General features: G+C 36.8%; 1 protein-coding gene across 5 annotated transcripts in view; it reads left to right on the forward strand.

The window, feature by feature from the left end:
* The window catches only part of KMT2E (lysine methyltransferase 2E (inactive)), a 63,250-nt gene that overhangs the window by 39,618 nt on the left and 3,376 nt on the right, over positions 1-20,256 (forward strand). For 4 of the 5 annotated variants that reach the window (XM_082499273.1, XM_082499274.1, XM_082499276.1 and 1 more), the window contains 15 exons: positions 262-392; positions 1,471-1,588; positions 1,767-1,876; positions 3,722-3,983; positions 5,881-5,979; positions 8,016-8,180; positions 9,173-9,481; positions 10,952-11,206; positions 11,385-11,529; positions 12,292-12,545; positions 12,696-12,752; positions 14,257-14,820; positions 17,658-17,959; positions 19,919-20,007; positions 20,109-20,228. In XM_082499273.1, the coding sequence (XP_082355399.1) occupies positions 262-392; positions 1,471-1,588; positions 1,767-1,876; positions 3,722-3,983; positions 5,881-5,979; positions 8,016-8,180; positions 9,173-9,481; positions 10,952-11,206; positions 11,385-11,529; positions 12,292-12,545; positions 12,696-12,752; positions 14,257-14,820; positions 17,658-17,959; positions 19,919-20,007; positions 20,109-20,228 (2,980 nt within the window). The remainder of the gene's footprint in view (positions 1-261; positions 393-1,470; positions 1,589-1,766; positions 1,877-3,721; positions 3,984-5,880; positions 5,980-8,015; positions 8,181-9,172; positions 9,482-10,951; positions 11,207-11,384; positions 11,530-12,291; positions 12,546-12,695; positions 12,753-14,256; positions 14,821-17,657; positions 17,960-19,918; positions 20,008-20,108; positions 20,229-20,256) is intronic. The other variant, XM_082499275.1, reaches the window with a different exon arrangement.

Here is a 20,256-nt window from a genome sequence, read left to right on the forward strand (position 1 = left end):
TTGTGAGAATGTGAATATCTTGGGTTTTAGCCATGTGCTGGGGATCTAGGGCTAAAGCATTCCTTGAATATAAATTCATAACTAGTTGCATTGGTAGGGGAACAGGACAGTTTGATCAAATCAGTCTGGAGGTTTAATTACAAAAAGGAGGGTGTTTTAGTTCATCTGGAATTATTTAATAGCTGTGAAAGTATAATCTGCTGTTAATAATAGAAAAAGGGTAGAAAATGGTATTTCATAAATTAACTTATATCTTTATAGAGTTATGTGCAAAAAAACAAGAAAATTTTAAAAGCTGCCAAAGACTTGCCTCCTGATGCACTTATTATTGAATACCGAGGAAAGTTCATGCTGAGAGAACAATTTGAAGCTAATGGATATTTCTTTAAAAGGTTTGTTTATTCCAAATGTTTTAATAAGATGAATGTTGAAGTGTTGTTTTGCCAAACTCTTGCCTCAAGTACAAGTGGCTCTTAGTTACCAGCGGTGTCTTGCATTTTACTGTTGTTTGATGAAAAATAATTGCAACTGGAATTTGGTCTCCCCCTTCTCTTGTGGATGCCCTTACAGATCTGTTCAGGAGTTGGTTTCCTCTTTCTTTGTTCTTCCCTGGTTACAGGATTCTGCATTCACAGTTGGGTAGTTGTGCACCTTAAACCAGAGATGGGCAGGTTCTGCCATCCTAAAATAATTCAGAAGGTAACAGCAAAGGTACTCTTATTTTGTGAGAGAAAATAGATTTTAAGTCCATCAGGTGAAGAATGGAATTGGATGCAGATCAACTTGGGGCCATTTTACTGCCGGAGTTCTCAAGTTGGTTAAGTTACTGAGCAATGCGTGACTGCTTCCTTCTTCCTGTGAATCATTTTCAGTGCTACCATTAACTGCACACACACACCTGCTTGGGAAATTGCAGGCGGCCTGTTTGAGGAGGGAACACAGAGCTTTTGCTCAGTAAAGATGGAAGGGTTCCCTGGCACTTGTAATAGCAGAACTTTAAGCACGTCTTAGCAAAGTATTTAGATGCCCCCTTTCTTCAGGAGGGTTGGGTGCTAGTGATAACTTCAGGTGCTAGGCAGGGATGTGGAGGTGTTATTTTTGTTCTGTTTTTTTTTTTTTTAGATGATTCTATGAGGCACCTAAATTTCTACCTGAGTTTTGTTTTAGGACCTGCCATAAGAAGAGTTAAGAATCTTAACCTTGTGTCTTCTATGTCTAGTGCTTGGCTTGTTACTGTTCCTCCCTTTAGATTCTACACAGAAGAAATACATTCAGGGCTGTAATTCAAACTTTTGGTATTATGGTATTCTGAGAATACATTTGGAGAATGTTCAAACGTGTCATTCTCAGATTAACACACAAATTTGATTTGTCATGCCAAACATCATGTTACAAAGCTAGCTAATAAGAAAAATAAGTGATATTTGGCATCTTTATAAATGATAAAACTTTTTCTTGTATCTTTCTCAGGCCATACCCATTTGTTTTGTTTTATTCCAAATTCCATGGGCTAGAAATGTGTGTTGATGCAAGGACTTTCGGAAATGAAGCTCGATTCATCAGGCGTTCATGTACACCAAATGCGGAGGTAAGCATATACGTAAATTAGGTGTTACTTAAAGTCCCCTTCTCATTGAGTTTCCCACCTGCTAATCTGAGCAATCCCTACAATTTCTATACAGGTACTTTCTGGGGTGGGGGAGGGCTGGACCCCAAGACAAAACCCCAAATTAATTCCTGATAATATAACTTTCTCTCGAATATAGGTGAGGCATGTAATTGAAGATGGAACCATTCATCTTTACATTTACTCCATCCATAACATTCCAAAGGGAGCAGAGATTACTATAGCATTTGATTTTGATTATGGAAATTGGTAAGTATTTGAGCATGCTGTTCTAAAATACATCTAATGCTTATTAAATTATGTTGCAATTCAGAGTGCTTTTGGGTTTATATCATTTACTTTCTTGCATGTTTTAATCAAAGGGTTCCTTAAGATCTGTATTTGCAATGAGCAGTGTGTGGGCAGTGTTCTTCTGTATTTTTATTACTACATACATATCCATTGCTAATTTTAGCAATGTTGCAGTTACTTATAAATGATGTGGGAAAGATACAAACTTAAATGAATATGAAAATTTATTGTATATATGTGTCCCATAGTGTGAGGACAGTGGAGAGAAGAAAATATAGAACTATTCGATAGTACCCTGTTTATTTCAGACTGCCTCTGTAGTGTAAGTTCAGGAAGACAGTGTCTGTGGAATTTAGTTATAAATTGTGTTTGTTTAATGCATAGTTAAGAATCTTCAAATACACTGAATGCGTAGTGCCTTAGGTTCTGTAACCTATTACACATTTTCCTGGATACAACTGCTGTTCTATTGATGAATTGGGAAATGCTCTCAGAAACTGTTACCATTATCTGTAAGCATCATTTTGAAATGGTAAAGTAAATAATTGGCTAAGTTCCACTGACATATGTAGGCATTATTATTCAAATGCCTCTTCGAAATCTGATGGCAAAATAAGGCCTTTGAACGATGTAATCTAGTAATGATTTCTCTTGGCTAGTAGGAAATGTTCTAGGGTATAGGTACATTATGCAGGAACACCTAGGCTAATACTGACCTCGGAAACGGAAGCATTGAAGAGCCTATTTCTGTATGTGCACTTGGTCAGGTCCAGAAGCAGTCCTCAACTGTTTCACGTTTTGCTGCACCAAGACCACTTTCCTGTGGTCTGCTCATAAGTCAGTTTGGGTGCAGTGCTGTGCAGACATGACTTCACTGCTTCTGGACCTGAACTAGTTATGTCCATAGAGCACTGCCTGTATTAATCAACTTGGGTTCAGACTAGCTCAAGATACCTTACACTGTTAAGTGTTGTAGATACTGTAGATGGCCGTACTGACCATGAAATAGTTGAGTTTGAGAAGTTGTTGAGGCTCCATCCCTGGAGGTGTTCAAGGCCAGGCTGGACGTGGCCTTGGGCAACCTGGTCTAGTGGGAGGTGTCCCTGCCTATGGCAGGGGGTTTGGAACTCGATGATCTTCAAGGTGCTTTCCAACCTAAACCATTCTGTGATTCTGTGATATAGTCCTACATCCTTCACGTGAAGACATCCTGAGAAATTGCCTGGTTGATTTTTTTTTTAGTGGGGTGGGGGGGGTGTTGTTATTTATCCTTTTAAAAGTATGTAGTAGTTGTGTTTATTACCTGCAGCTAACAACCTGTATAAGTTGAATGTGTTTGAATAACAGTTCCTACGTGTTTAAGTGGAACTTAAAATTGTACAGAGTGACTGTTGAGTTCTTTCCAGTGTGCTTGTTCTGTAAATTGTGTTTACTGTTTTTGCATGAAGCAAGAACTCTGCCTTCCGTGCATCTGTTAATTTCTTTAATGTGTTGGTTATATTTCTGCCTGGGATATACTCAGGTTTTAGATGTCTTCCATCCTTTAAGTAAATACTAGCCTTGAATTTAAAAGAATTCCACGTGGCAAATAGCCACAAATTTTATTAACCAGTAGATAAGGTTTTGAATTATAGCAATAATGTATATCTTGGTGAAAACTTAAATCAGCTGCTTTTAATATGGTTGGTTTGCATCATAGCAGATGTTTAATGTGAAACGTATAGGCTCGTGATTTGGTGTTGAAAAGTCTCACTGCTATACGGCCTAACCAAAATACACCTTCTTGCATTTCATTGCTTTTAGTAAATACAAAGTGGATTGTGCTTGCCTCAAAGAAAATCCTGAATGTCCAGTTCTCAGACGTTCTGAACCTACAGAAAACATCAATACTGGATATGAAACCAGAAGGAAAAAGGGAAAGAAAGAGAAAGATGTTTCAAGAGAAAAGGAGACTCAAAATCAGAACATCACATTGGACTGTGAAGGAGCAGCCACCAAAATGAAAATTGCAGATAGTAAACAGAGGAAGCTCTCTCCCCTCAGGCTGTCCATTTCTAATAATCAGGTATTGACACAAAGATGATAGAAAAGCTTTTAAACACAGATACTCTCCTCTTGTACTTACTAAAGGAATTTTAATAAGTCACTGACAAGGGGTAATGATGGATAAGCTGTTTAGAATTTTTTATACTGTTCTCAGTTTTCCTTAATTGTATTTAAAGATATGTTGGTTCCCATACCAGTTTTAGCTATACATTTTTTCCTCTGAATTTCTTTCTGGATCTCTAGTGTGAAAGCCTCATGTCATGCTTTCAGGAGCTCCATGTCCATCCTGAAGTGTATTTTAATTAGTTGCATGTGTTGCTCAGGAGCATAGTATTTTAAACATAGCAATAAGTAGCCCTGCTGCTGTAACAAATAAAACTTCAAGCCAGAATATTAAGTGTTGGCTGCAGTTCTGTGTAGAAGATTAAATAGAGTTTGGGGAGTTGGGAGGAGGAAAGTGTGGTTTGAAGCTGAATACTGGGTAACAGGTGGATAGTACGGCAAAGGTACCTGGTAATATACCATGGTAGTCAATTTTAAATTAGTCTTTCTTTTAATATGTTAGCTTGAAAGAGCTAGTGGGAGAGATCCATGAGATTATTACTTAATTTTGCAGAGCAGCTATTAAAGATAAATATGTAACATGAGAAGATGGTTACCTTAGTAACTGTCTTCTTTTGGTGGGTGGTGGTGGTGGTTTGGCTTTTTGGTTTGGGGTTGCTTGTTTTTGTTTTTTCTTCTTATATGATGGTTTTTGATAATTAAGGAGCAGAGAGAAAGGAGGTATTCTGGGAGGGAGCCATTTCCAAGTTCTTAATCTTCTAACATCACTTAGGAGTGAAGGAAATAAGGTGAAAATGAGCATATTGACCCCCAGTTTTCGTAAGATGATCAAGTTGTTCTGGGGTTTTAGTAGCTAAATATCTTAAAAAATGCTTGGAAGTCCAGAAGGCATGGCATGTGACTGACTTAGGGTATCCAGAGGCAACATTTAAACTTTCTCATCTTAAGTGATTTTTGGTTTTGTGTTTTTGTTTTTAACAAGTGATAACTGGTATTTGGAACCTTCTTCTGAGCTTTTAACATAATATTTAGTGCTTATATAGAACAGTCACAGGAGAACTAGTATTGTTTTTTTCAGAACAGAACTTAAAACAGTAGGAAAGCTGAGAAGAATAAAGCTGTTAAAGCGTGTATCTAAACATAGAAGCCAGTCAAGTAATACTTTTTTTTCCTGGGGTGAAGTATATAATGCTAAGGTAGAGAAAGCATATGGGAAAATGTAAATGTACTTTCAAGACAAATGTTAAAAAATCTTTAGTCCTTTAGGTAAAAGTGAAATTGCATATAGGACTAGTGAATCTTTTCAAAGCTACTGTTTCATGATTCTCTTTTTTTTTTTTTTTTTTTTTTTTTTTTTTTTTTCTTTTCCAAAACAGAAACCTGTTATTAATTAGCTAACTCTTGTGTTTCCTTGTGGTATGGCACTGTTCTTTAATAGAATATACTTTTAAGCTGAGATGAACTTTTATGTAATTGTCTGTTAACATCTCCTTTGACATTCATTCTGTTTCACTAAAACTAATTTTTGGGGTTTTTTTTAACATGGGTGGAATGTAAAGCTTCTGATTTGTTAACTGATTATAAAGTGGCTAGATCAGTGGCCATTGTTAGTGCCCAAAAGTGCAAGATGTGTCTAAGCTCAGAATTGAAAAGATCTAGTCAGGTGATTATATGTACAGGTTTATACAAAGGTACAAGTGGTTATTCATTCTTTTCACATTTTGCTCCCGATTTATTGGCTTGGTTACTTTTGCTGTAGTGATTTGAGGATTCTTAGTTCTTTGTAGCTTTTAGTTTTCCCTAGTTTGCAAGAGTAGTGGAGCTTCTGTAAAGCAGTCATTTCCATCTTTCAGGAGCCAGATTTTATTGATGATATAGAAGAAAAAACTCCCATTAGCAATGAAGTAGAAATGGAATCAGAGGAGCAGATTGCAGAAAGGAAAAGGAAGATGGTAAGTTGGGAAGCAAGTAGCTGCCTAAAGTTGTCACTAAGGCGTAGTGACACCTGCTCTTCCCATGCTAATTGCTGCCTTTTTGTAGGCTTATAGAATCTGAGTATATATTAAGTCAGATCCTTACATGAACTTCAACTTAAAATGCAAGGCTTGCTATTAAAGAGCACTTCATATGGCTTGATCATTGCTTCCTGAAAAAACACTGCTTTTATCTTCACATGTATATAATTTTCTATTGCCTTTATAAAAAACGTTGTAGAAATCATCTGTATTTTATTTTCTTCACTCTTTATTATTGCATGTTATTTGTAATGGCCACTTTATAGATAGTATTGGGAGTCAGGATTTTTGCCTGAGTGCTTATTTTTTTGAGTTCCCAACTTAAAAAGCCTTAGAAATCCTAATTTTCAGAGGTTGGTAGAACAGTTATGAAAACTGGCATTGTAAAATGTGCTTTTCTTGTTGGGCATTCAAAATGGGAGATACTTCAAATTACTAGTTATATCAAAATCTTGGCCAAGTTGTATAATGAAATACTAATGTTTGGAACTTTCATTTTATTGTTCATGCTCACAGAACTTCTGATAAGTGGAGTTCAAGGTGGCACCAAAACTGTCTGCATCTGACCAGACCTTAAAAAATAAAGGGGCATTTGGTATACATGCCTTTTGGTCACTAGTACCTACAACTCTGTCAGTAGCAAAATTGATGAGGCTTGTGTTTATTAGCTAATAGAAATCAGTATCAGCTCAAGTAAACTGTATATTTTAATATGAAATCAGAAGAACGACAGCATGAGCTCTAATATGTTCATATAACAGTGTCTTGTCATGATTTTAAGGAATGATTCTCATCGGTCTGTTGGACGTATTGGTTTTGCTCCAGAGAATGTGGTGGCTTTTTTTTTTTTTTTTTGGTACTCTGCCTTTGTATTCTTACTAAAGCAAAGCTCTCAGTGAAACTTAGTTAAGCAGAGTTGCTGTAGTAGTTACAGTTGTAATTATTACTCTAGCTTCATTATGAGGATTGTAAATAACTACAAGTTTGCCTGCATTCCTGCATTTTACCAAGCAAACAGACGTAGGTTCAGTGGCAAAACGAAATTGGATTCATCATTCACTCATACGAGATGATATAAACGCATTGTTGCTATCAATGCACCATTTTTATGAAAAAATTAAAAAAAAAAAAAAAAGATAAAGTTTGGCATAGAAGCCCCCTGATTCTGCCACCTTTGTATTGTCTTAAGCAGAGCTCTGTGCAGATGAAGAGATCTGCCTCTCTACAGCGCTGGGACCTGAATTATGGATAAACAGAAAATTTAGCTTCTCTGTGTGATCTAATGTTATCTTATTTCAAAATACTGATTCTTGGATGTTGATGATGTAGTTTTGATTTTGTGATTTTTAGTTCTGTGACATTTGTAAAATTGAGTCAGAGGGTAATGGAGCTTTCTGTAGTAGTTTCATACATGTATTAGTAGTTTCATACATGTATTAGTAGTTTCATACATGTATTAGTAGTTTCATACATGTATTAGTAGTTTCATACATGTATTAGTAGTTTCATACATGTATTAGTAGTTTCATACATGTATTAGTAGTTTCATACATGTATTAGTAGTTTCATATCTTTCTGGTCATTAGTATTTCATTGTTTTTAAAAACTATATATGCAAGTAAGTGGCTCAGAGCTATGTGTTTTTTATGCTTATAGGCCAATGATTTACTAGTAAATCACTATTTTTATCAAGTTCTTAAATCCAAAGCAGGACTCTCTTCTTGTTTGTCAGGGTTGGTATGGCAAGCCTTTCTTCAGAAGGCTGTAGTAATTGCAATCATTGTAACATCTCCCTTTCCTCTGAGTTTTTGCTGAAATTGATCTGCATGTCAACATGTGCTGAACATGTTCTGAAGTACCTTAAAAAAAAAAAACAACAAAAAAAACACCACACAAACCCCACAAATTTACATATTTACATATGCAAAAGATTATGACTGAAACTTGATCGTGATTATTATTAAATCCATCAGACGAGAGAAGAACGGAAAATGGAAGCTATCCTGCAAGCTTTTGCCAGACTAGAAAAAAGAGAAAAAAGAAGAGAACAGGCTTTGGAAAGAATCAGCACAGCAAAAACTGAGGTTAAATCAGAATGCAAGGAAGCACAGATTCTCAATGATGCTGAATTTATTCAGGTAGTTATCTGGAACTTTATTTTAAAGTTAGCTTTTAACATGGCATATTTTATGGGTTTGGATGTGGAGCTGCACTTTAAGATGTATGAACATTTTTTTTTTCCTTTGAACTCAAATATATCTGACCAAAACCTATATAGTTCTTTGACATTATATTGTGTTAGCTCTTGATTTATTTTTTTTTTTTCAAGAAAATATGTATAGAATCTATTTATCAGGAATTTCAGTTACATTAGTTTGTACAAATGTACACACACACCCCAGCCATTTAATTCAGTCTCTCATTGAAGTTCAGGATAGGAGGTGTTTACTGATGCTGACTTTAGCCACAGGAGATGGCTTTCCTTGGGCAACATCTATAGCCAGTGGAGAACAACTTGCTGCTTCAGTATGTTATTCAGGAACAGATTATAGTCCTTTCCTTACTTTTAAAGGAAAGGAATTGTTAAGGTGTAGTTTTTTCTGAGTTCTTGCAGATGTTACTTGATGTTTCATAAGCATATTTTTACTCTGTTGTTGCTGAATGCTAGTATGCTTCCTGCCTTGCAAATAGTCCTACAGATTTTTAGTTCAGCTTATTTCCCTGGGTAATTTCTGTCAGCATGCTGTTAAGTACCTTTTGTGACAATGCTAGACACTTAGTAATTACAAAAAGGATATTGAACTGAAAGACATCATGATGTAAGCAGCTGATTTTTAGCTTATAGATGAATGAATGTGGTATGGCAATTCTTACACAAATCTGTGTTGATCTGACCAGTGACTGGTGTGTGTGAATATTCTGCCAATGATACAACACGTGCTGGAAATCTTTTAGTTTGCCTTGAAGAAAGATAGAAATATTCTCTCTGAAGTATTTTAGTTCTAACAACAAAACGAGATAGAGGCTTTGTAGACCTGTAAAGGAAGGGGAACTGACATTTTGTTTTAAGAAAGATATATAGCTTTACGTGTGTGTGGGATCTGTTTACTAGACTTCTGTTTTGTACCAGGAACCAGCAAAAGAAGAAACTGCCACCAAGCCTACCCCAGCCAAAGTTAATAGAGCTAAACAGAGAAAAAGCTTCTCACGGAGTAGAACTCACATTGGACAACAACGTAGACGACACAGAACTGTCAGCATGTGTTCAGATATCCAGCCATCTTCTCCTGACGTGGAAGTAACTTCACAACATAATGAAACTGAGAATGCTGCACTGGTAGCTGAGCCTGAAACAGAAACTGTTGTTACAGAAATGGTTACTGAAACAGAAGCTCCAGCACTTAATAAATGCCCTACTAAGTATCCTAAAACAAAGAAGGTATGTTTCTTAAGGGATAGGGAGAAAAGGATGGACTTTAACAGAGTTTAAAAAAACTATAGACTGCTGCATCAGTATGAACTACATAAAGATTTTTTTTTTAAAAAAGTTGAGTTATTTCTTTAAAAATCAACATTATGTAGCCGCTCACTGCTAATAAATTAAGAGATTAAAGGTATGTGTAACATTTGTTGGTAGAAGATATTAAGATTTTAAGAGACTTCCAAAGTACATCTTTCAGAACAACTTCAGAACAAATGCTTTCTATGGGAAGTACTTTCTAAATGGGCTGAAATAATAGACATAACTAAAAACATAATTAAAGCTGTTAATTTAAAAGGGAGAAAAGGGAAATAAAAGTTGCCTTTCCTTCCTCTGGTCATCCTGTGCTTTAGAAGGTATTTTAGTGGTAGCAAACAGAGTATCTCAAAGGAAGTCATTAACTTATAGTACTTTTGAGATGTCTGTTCTGAAGTGAATGGATTTAAACCTTCAAAATTTATGTGCATGTTTGGAGGGAAGATTCTTTACTCTCTTTAGAGCTTTGTTTTAAAAATTTTTTATTGGACTGCATTGCAAAAAGCTTGAAGAAATGCCACGATATTTAAAGGCACTCAAAAAAATCTTAAATCTGCAAGTGTGAATAAAGCAGTAAAACTTTCTGCTTTAAAATTCTACAGACTGCATTAAAAAGTGGCTCTTTTTCAGCACACTTTACAAGTTGTTTTGAAAACTTTATTCAGTGTGAAATTGTCACAGAAGTCAATTTTACTGTACTTCTGCTGTTTCATAGTATTAAGGATGTCTGTGAAATATCTCATTGCATTGTACCATACCCTAAATGAGGACAAAGTCCTGCTTTAAAAACGAATTAATAAATATACATAAGTTTGTAAAAGATGAGCAGCTTATTTATTACAACTACAATAGTGAAGAATGTTACAGGTGTCTACCTGGCACGTCGACTGAAGCACAGTCCTGACAGTTCAGAAATCTGATGAGGAGTTACTGAACTTTGTTTTGTTAACATTATGCTATTTCCCCTCACCTTAGATGCTCGAACACGAGTTTAAAATTTATCTTGGAATTCTGCTCTAAATTCACGAGTACAGTTGATCTGGGCACTTGTATAGTACATTCAGTGAGAATTAAATACAAAATAAGTACATATTAGTTTACAAAAAAAGAAAAGAAAAAGACCCCCCCCCCCAAACACTGAAAATCAAAACCCAAAACTACTAAATCTTTGGTATGTAGAGCAAATCTATACTGATCCTCTCTGCTTTCTCCATTATTTCACTAAAACTCCTCATTCTTGCCCTGTGTATTCTTAAATTTGCGGCCTGGAAACTAGCTGTTTCATGGTTTGTGTAACAGCTGACTAGGTGAATAATTAGACTGAAAAATTGTTGAAGGCCACTGATAAAAACATTCATAAAACACTAATTTTTTTTCTCTTTCTCTGTTTAGCACTTGGTCAGTGAATGGTTAAGTGAAAAGAGTGATAAAACTGGGAAGCCTACAGACAGTCTATCAGAAAGGCCTCTACGCATAACTACCGACCCTGAAGTTCTGGCTACACAACTGAATTCTTTACCAGGTCTCACTTACAGTCCACATGTATATTCAACTCCAAAGCACTATATTCGTTTTACTTCACCATTCCTTTCAGAAAAGAGGAGGAAAAAAGAACCTGTGGAAAACATTACTGGCTCTTGTAAGAAGGTAATGCTTCCCTTCATTATGGTTCCCCATCCCATATTAATTAAAAATAAGTCTTTATTTGCTAGCACAAATTCAGGCAGAAAAAAGCTGGTTGGCAAACTAGTTGTCATGTGTAACATGTTCTGTAACGTTTATCACTAAACTGTTAAGTCACTGATTTGAGCTTGTTTTATTACAGCGTTGGTTGAAGCAGGCTTTGGAAGAAGAAAATTCAACAATGATTGATAGATTTAATTCACCGTCACAAGAGAGATGTAGAAGTCCTGCCATCAATGGTGAAAATAAAAGTCCTTTATTACTGAATGACAGCTGTTCCCTAACAGGTGAAGCTTTTACTAATACGGTACATAAGAGCTATGTCAAAGTAGTTAAATATGGAAGACTGTGGTTTTTAAAGTGATGAGCTAATGAAAATTCCAGGGCTATTTGTACTGTTTTCTGGTACCTTTTTTTGAAAGAAATGCTTAGCTGCATAGTAGTTGGGATATTTTCCCCCTTTAATGTATAATACATAGTAGATAAGTAACCACTGTATCTCATAGTGTTTGCGGTCAACAAGACTAATGGTTTTGACTATCAATATTAAGAGGTTAGATTGTAAGTTAATTTTCAATTCTGTTCTGTATATTCAGAATCCCTTTTAAATTCGCTGGGCCTGTTGTACACAGGGGAAAAGCTGTTTAATGTCTTAAGCATAGTACAACATGGGAACATGCTAAAAATTAAACACACAGATGATTCCTGTGTACAGTCCTGAACATGGAATTTCCACTTTTTAGCTGAACAGTCTTAAAAAATGCATAGAAGTTGACTTTCCCTTTTCTGGAAACATCGGCAGTTCTTCCCGTCATCCTAGCACACAAATTTCAGTTACTGAAATTTAAGGCTGTTAAGAGTTTATTTTTCAGGAAGTCTGTAGGCTGTTAAAGAGTTCATCTTTCGGGAAGCCTGCCCTTAAAAGATTTTTTTGCAATCTTACTAATGTTTTATTGCAGAGTTAATAATTTCATTACATTAAGTATTTAAACAACTGTAAGTGATTACTATATCTAGATCTCTTCTAGCTTTTTTTCTTATTTTAACAGATCTAACCACACCACTAAAAAAACGAAGACTGTATCAGCTGTTGGAGTCTGCATTCTCAGAAACCTCTACACCTACTCCTTCTCCATATGCCACACCAACTCACGCTGACATCACTGCCTCCGAGCCATCATTGTTTGCTACTCCTCCTAGGGTAAAAACAGAAGATGAAGCTTGTAGAAATGGTTACAAACCCATATATTCGCCCGTTACTCCTGTAACTCCATGTATACATGGCAATACCATGCACTTTGAGGTGAGATCTATAATGAATTTCAGTGTGTTCAGAGAATGTGTTTACACATTCTGGTGTAAACCAGTATTTGTACTCCTGCTACAAGGGGGTGTTTTATGTTTCTCCAGGCTAAAAAAGAAATTGACTTGCAATTTCTTCTTATTTATTTAGAATATTTCCTCACCTGACAGTTCCCCAGAAATAAAAAGGCGAGCTTACAGTCAAGAGGTAAGGATATTTGCCAAAACCTGCAAATAATACCTTGATTGCACCTGTATGGCTGCACTGTTCTTAATAACGGCTGATGAAAAGCATTTGAAAGTTTTCTGGAATGTAAAGGGTGGCTTCCATACAGGCTTCATTTGCTTATTATTGTATACTTCCACTTTACCTATTTCATTTTCTATTTTAAGCTGTTTTTTCTCTCCTCTTTTTCTGGATCACATAAAAATTCTGATGGCTGTCATGGAAAGGAACTACTGCAATTTATAGATAAGAACAGAATAACAACACTTGTGCTTTTAGTTAGATTTAAATTAACATTTCTCCTTGTTACTAAGATCTCTTAGTTGTTTTTATTGCACCTAATTATGCTCAGAGTCAGAGCAGAAAGGTAATAAATGGGTTTAGGTGGATTAGTTCAGGAGCAGCAAGTGCTGTTGGAATGTGCCCAAGTACTCGTAGCCTGGAGGTGGATGTGTCCCACTGCCAGGCTGAGGCTGGTGGCCAGTGCAAGGTGGCTTTGAAGCACAAAAACGCCCATGGGGAGCCTTCTGCCCAGCGCAGGGGAGGAGCTCAAATTCGGTATGTTAACTACACGAGCTGCATCAAGGTGTCGAACTATAAACTTAATGGCACCTAAAACAAATAGGTAAAAATAAATAACAGTAAAAAGACTGAGCATGTTACACTAATGGAGACTTTCAGTCCTGTGTGAGTCATATAAATGAATGATCCGTATACTCTCCCCTGGGAGTTAAGCACATATATTTTTTTTTTTAGGCCAGAATCTTAACAAATGTTGAGATACACAAAATTTTTCATAGAATCATAGCTGTTGACTGAATTTAACAATTACTTCTAAGCTATTGTACTTGAATATTTTAATGTTTATCTGACTTGAAAATAGGGGTTTTACTTAAAAACTTCTGTTTTGTAATACAAGTAATTTAAAGGGATTCATTAAAACCTTACAACATGTTGGTTTAGAAAAGATACTTCCAGCCATGCATATGTGATAGTTTTTCATGGTGAATACAGTTTTAAGAAGTACAAAAGAAGTTTCTATAACTTAAATAATTTTTTTCCCTTCTACAGAATACTAGTTTTAATATTGTCTCAAAATTCAGAAGTGTCTTGTCTTATTTTCTTGAAATAAATGCTTTGACACTGAAGATCCCTTTTATGTTGAATTGAAGCAAGTGCTTTGTAACTTCTTGGTCAGGGACTTGGTCCTGTTGAAGCTCCTCCCCTTCCTCTGCCAGTCATAAATAAAACCTGGCATTTAAAGTTTATTTTGACTTTGGTTTATATGCCTTTTATTAAAATGTTTTTACATAATACACGACAATAGTAGAAATAAGTGTCTGGCTGTAGAATTATTTCTTAAAAATAGATAAGTTCATGGTACTGGAAGGCCTTTAATTCCACATACAGGCACAACTGAACGTCAGAATAGTTGCGGTTTTGTTGCAGTATGGAAAAATAGTTGAAATGCTTTTTCTTCATGCAGGGATATGACAGAGCATCGATTCTAGCACTGAATTCTTTCAGAAATTCCAACCTGACAGAAATGGGCCTGCAAGAAATAAAGACTATTGGATATTCCAGTCCAAGGAATAGGACCGATGTCACACGACAGTGCACTGGAGAAATGGAATCTGTGTCAGACCTCCAGCTGGGACTCGAAGTAATTGAGCAAAGTGCACTGCATAAAAACCTGGAAGCCCCCACACATGATAGGACTGATTCAAACAGCCAATTAGAAACTGCTCATTGTGGACGGGGCACAATTTATTCTTCCTGGGTAAAAAGTCCCGACAGGACAGGTGTAAATTTCTCAATGAATTCTAATTTGAGGGACTTGACCCCTTCACATCAGTTGGAGGTAGGAGGTGGATTCAGAATAAGTGAGTCAAAGTGCCTGATTCAAGACGATGCTAGAGGCATGTTCATGGAAGCATCTGTTTTTTGTACTTCAGAAGATGGAATTGCATCTGGCTTTGGAAGGACTGTCAGTAACGACAACATGATGGATGGAAATTGCACACCCCAGAATCCTCCACAAAAGAAAAAGGTTATAATTTTAAGAATCATCTGGTCTCTTACATGGTCTGCTAATGATATTCCTATAACAGAAAGAACCTTAATATGATAAAAAAAACCCAACTGATGGCTCATCTTTAGATACTGCTATGTAGTAGGCATTATTCAGGGGAAATAATGAAGAGCAAAGAGTAAAGCTGCATACACCCATTAGCAAATTTACTTTTTCTAAGTAATAGATACAAATTCACTTGTATTTCATATGAGTCTTAAATGAATTGCTCAATAAATAAGTACTTTTCAGGTTTGAAAATGGTTGCTTATGCCACCAAGTATTACAATATTCTATTATACAGAATATGTAGTAGCATCATAGAGATCATACACTGTGAACATTTGTTGTGCATTACTGCAAGAAATTGGGGTAACAGATTTATGATACTAAGACTTAAAAATTCCAATTTTTTTGTATACTTAAGGTATCTTGGTTTTACTGTTGGAACTACACAGAAATCCTTGGTTGCAAGAAATCTTGTTTCTTGGCTTAATTTCTTTTTTTGTAAAATACTGTGTTTGAAAAATAAGCACAAGCTAAATTTGCAAGTCTCATGAAACTGTTCTTGTAGGCAAGTTGTGTGGTCATGGGCAACTTGAACCAGAACTGGAAGTTACCCTGCAGTCTTTGACTGCACTTTATCGTCAGGTTGGACTCCCTTTTGCTCCTTGCAGAAAGGATGACAAACAGTAGTCTCCCATGCAGCAGCTTGCCAGTTTGATCTCAACAGATGGCAGTAAATGTTTGAAAGATGTGATTTATTTTATTTATGGAAGTAATGATCAGGGGTGTGGGGCGTATTCTGTGTGTGCACAGTGGGGTTTTGGGTTTTTTGGTCCCATCCCCACCCCCCTCCCTGTACACGCTTCCTTCCCTCTGCTCTGGAGCATCCTGCGAGGGAGGACTCACAATTCCTTCCAAAGTTCTCCATCCAAACTGGATTTTTGTTTACTTTGCTTCAAACTAAGACATAATTGAAGCAAGATAGTAGGAGCTCTGTTCTTGCCTAGTCCTGACCCTAAGAATTGTATAGATCCCATGTGTATTACTGTAGCCCTGCTGTTTTGGCAACGCCAAAAAAACATAGAAGCCAAAATTTCTGTAGCTTCACATTCTTCTTTGTCTGAAAGTTAAATTAATTTCTTTTCAAATTCCAGCAACACTTAGTGCTGCAGTAACCCTTCCCCCTTTCTCTTGCTGACAAGGATTCTTTCTGGTTGTTACTGCTGAGGGTTTATGCTACACTAATCCCCAAATGAAAAAAGGCGTGGCTTCCCCTTGACACCCCCACCCCCCAGGATTCCTGTCTAAACGGCTCAGTTTGAAGGGGGGAAAAAAAAAAGGAGGAAATTCTGTCTACTCTTGAAAGAATGAGTTCTGGGCTTTCCAAGGACACACAAAAAAAGCAACTTATTATAGTGTAAAAGGCAGATGGGGGAATCTCACCTAAGGAGAAGGTTATTCAGGAGTTTTGTGGGAGAGAATAGAAGCCTTTCCCTAGGATTACATAAGACATGAATGTTCTTATGCAGCTGTTCAAGGAGTTTTTTTTCACATTGCAACATTTCTATGGGCATTTACTCCTTCTGTCCTCATTGTATAAGTTCATCCCATTTCACTACAATCCTGTACGTAGCGGCCACACCGTGTAATTTCATCTGTTCTTAGCACTTAAGCTTTCTTTAAAACAGTATTCTTGAAGGGCTCCCAGTCATGGGATGTGAAAATAATACAAATTGTTTGAAAGCAAGATCAGTTCTTAACCTAAACTTTCTTTTATGAAAAGTCAAATGTTTTTAAGTGTTCTTACCCTGACATATAGATGAGTCTTTAAAGGATAGATCTGTTTAAAAGTAAGCAAATAAAAAACCCTAGGACTGCAAATAAAGCAGGCTGCCATGGTTTCTCTCTCTGTGCAGAAATAGATATCTGTTTTTATTGAGGACTAAGCCAGTTAAACATGAATTTTTGCATTATTGCACTTTAGTTTCTTGGTTTGGGTGCTATATGGTTGAGAGTCAGTTGCTGATAACGGAAGAAAAGATACATTAAATGTCATTTCCACTGAACTAGTTTCCTTACTGGATAAAGTAGGTCTGAAGGTCAATATTTCAGCTCTCTGCTTCAAATCCTGAAGATACGTAGTATATGCATTTGAAAATTGATGTTCCTCACTGAAGGTAACTTACTTTTAAACTTCTGTGTAGTATTTTTATATACATACACATAAAAAGTAGAAACCACTTTTCCTTTCATGTGTCTTCTTTATCAGCCTCTAAAAGAGTGCAGTAAGGACACAAATTCAAAATAAACTGGGAAAAGAATGAAAGTTGCAAATTCTGTATGTTAAGAAAAATGGAGAATCCTTTGATTTGCGCAGTAGAGTGAAGCAGAAGCATGGTGGGTTTCTCTTATGAGGGAGTCAGACTGACGCAGGATGTGGTATCTCTTAAAATTAGCTTTCTTGTATCAGTATAGTCTTCCTAATGCTGCAGTTTCAGGAAAAAACATAAATCCCTTGTAACTTCAACCAACAGTGTGACTTCAGCAGTGACCCTTCTGTTGACCTCTGTCATGTGCTTCTTTCCTGAAGCAAAATGCGTACTTCCTTCTCCTGGCAGTAGCTTTTTTTTACATCATTCTTAGGGTCCTTAGTTGCTCAGTACTTTGTAAGTTCATTGCAGATGCAGTGGAATATCTTAATCTAGCCCCATTTTCTCTTAGAACCAAGTAAATGGTGTGTCTTACTGCAGGAATACATTTAAGAACTTCCTGTCTAATGTTTGGGTTGTGTTTGGTTTTTTTCTCACTAGGTATCCTTATTAGAATACCGTAAGAGACAACGAGAAGCTAGAAAAAGTGGCTCAAAGACAGAAAACTTCCCTCTGGTTACTGTATCTCCTCATGCTGCTGGTGGAGGAAATACGAGTAGTAACAATGGTGCTAGTGATGGGTATAACAACAGTGGTGAAAACGGGGAGCAAACGGATAACGCTGCAAGCCTACCTTTGCCACTGCCAACTACTGTTTATAATGCAGCTCCAGAAGACGTTGGCAACAACTGTGCAATTAAGGAATCTTCTTCCAGTGAGAAAAATGAACCAGAAGTTCAGTGGTAAGCCACAAAACTATAGGACTAAAGTGCTGAAGAATTACTTGCTTAATTCTAAGTCTTTTCTGTGTGAAATCTAGTCTTCATTTATAAAGGGTGCAGTTGCAGAGTACTGATTGGAAGCCCTTCTTTCACATTAGTGAAGAGTTATCTTACCTCTTTCCTCAGAAATACAGCAGATAACCTTACAAAGATTAGAATATATGAAAGACTACCCGTAAGATGCTGGTTAACTTATTTTCACTCTACTTTGATATTTTTTTTTTTTAATATATATTTTAAGAGCAAAAAAAGTATTGGTTTGAGCAAGACAAGTTGCCTAGTTCTGTAGGTTATAAAATTGCGTAGGTAAAGTAGAGTTATAAGTCTGTAGAAAATGGCATCAATGAGTAGGCGTGCTCCTTCCACCACTGCACAGCTTGGGCTGTGTGCGCTTGCTGAGGTGCGTGGAGGAGGGAGCAGCAGCAGAACGCAGAGGGTGCTCTAATGGCTGTGAGAGATTTGAATGCAGTTTTTAGCACGGCCTGAGCTCTGCACTCATGTCCTTGTATCTCCACTGCTTTGTCTGTGGGCTGAGGAGAATATTCTTCATCTTAAATCTCAAAACTTTGCCAAAAGTACTGTAGGGAAGAAGGGTGGAACATGAGACTTTTGGAAGTCTGTTTTTCAGTGATCTGGCTGGAATGCATTTGTGGTGTTTGCAGTCACACAGCGTGCAGGGCTGTGTGCAGTCTGCCGAGCGGTTCCTTCTGCTCAGGTAGCAAGTGTGTGGCGATACTTGCGTCGTTGTTTATGATCATTAAATAGTTCCCCTGTTTGTAGACCATGTGCTCTGTTGGATGCCGTACCATATACTCCCAACAACCAAAATTCTGGGAAGAGATACAATGTGAATGGGGATGAGATAAAATTACTTCAGTCTGTATAAATGTTGCACAGCATTTTCCACTACAATTTTGGTAGCTGTCTCCAAAATGTTACTAGCACAAAATAAACCCTGCAGATGTTCTTTGTGCTGTAGTGAAGACCTAACAGTGTTGGGGATGAACATGGGCTGAGGAGTTGAACACCCTTCTGCTCAGATGCTCCAGCTATTCCAGAATAGAAGGATTTTGTAGACCCAATTGAAGGGAGAACGTAAGTGCAGTCTTCAAAGTTTCACTGAAAAGGAGCTGTAAGTTCGCTATGCAGAAACTAGTGTACTGTACTGTAAGCAAAGAATGTGGAAAACAGGCTACACAGGGAGGAATTTATTAGTAAGTTTTTGCAGTAATCCTGCAGAAAGCACCAAAATTCTAGTACAACAGTATTGTAGAGTAATGCTGTTATGTTCTTGCCTGAAAGAAAAATGGAGTTTGTAGAGTGCTGTCATTACTGTTCTTCTTGATCAGATTGTGATTGTAGGGTGTAATTGATTATAAAAGAGAAGATTTCACTGTCATTTCATACCCACTGCCTGGCAAGTTAAGTGCAGAAGCTTAAACAGATAAGCATTTGTAGTTGTGCTGTATTTACAACTGTGGATCCACTATTAAAGAGCAAATTCTGTTTAAAAAAAAAAAAAAAAAGACAGTTTTCTACAAATGGAGAATATGAAGCAGTACCTTCAACCTTTATTTTTTTGAAGTATAATTTTTGAATTTCCAACTGTTCAGAAAAAAAAAAAACAAACCCCAAACCTACAGATGTTTGGTCGTGGTCTACAGATGTTGTTTCCATATTAAGAGGAATTGTCAGTTCTTGTAATGTAACAAAGTTGCAGGAAATTGGTATAGTTAAAGTGGGAGACAATAGATACCAAATACATAACGAATCACATTCCTTATGTACAACCAGTTATTTGACTTTTACATGCAATGAAACTGTAAACTTTCTCTGACCCAGTATTTGCATATACATTGTCCTAAATAGGGTCTGTAGGAGTACATCTTCTTAAATTTAAAATGTGCTTCTTTCTTCCAGGACTGCATCAACCTCTGTGGAACAAGTGAGAGAACGAAGTTACCAGCGAGCTTTACTTCTCAGTGATCATAGGAAAGACAAGGACAGTGGTGAGTTGATTTATCATGTCGAAGGTAGACAAATCTAACCAGTTCCCCCATGGTAGTCCGTAATCATTCTAATATTATGTTTGGGTCTGCTTCATCTGTAGGGGGAGAATCACCCTGTAGCCCATGCTCACCGTCTCATGTTCAGTCTCCACCTTCATCTCATTCAAATCTCATTTCCCAGTTGCAGCTTAAGGTCCCTTCTTTCACTGAATGTATGGAAGGTCAGTAAGCAGATGACCTTGTATGACA

Source organism: Vanellus vanellus, assembly GCF_965231255.1.
Source record: "Vanellus vanellus genome assembly, chromosome: 1".
Lineage (NCBI taxonomy): Eukaryota > Metazoa > Chordata > Aves > Charadriiformes > Charadriidae > Vanellus > Vanellus vanellus.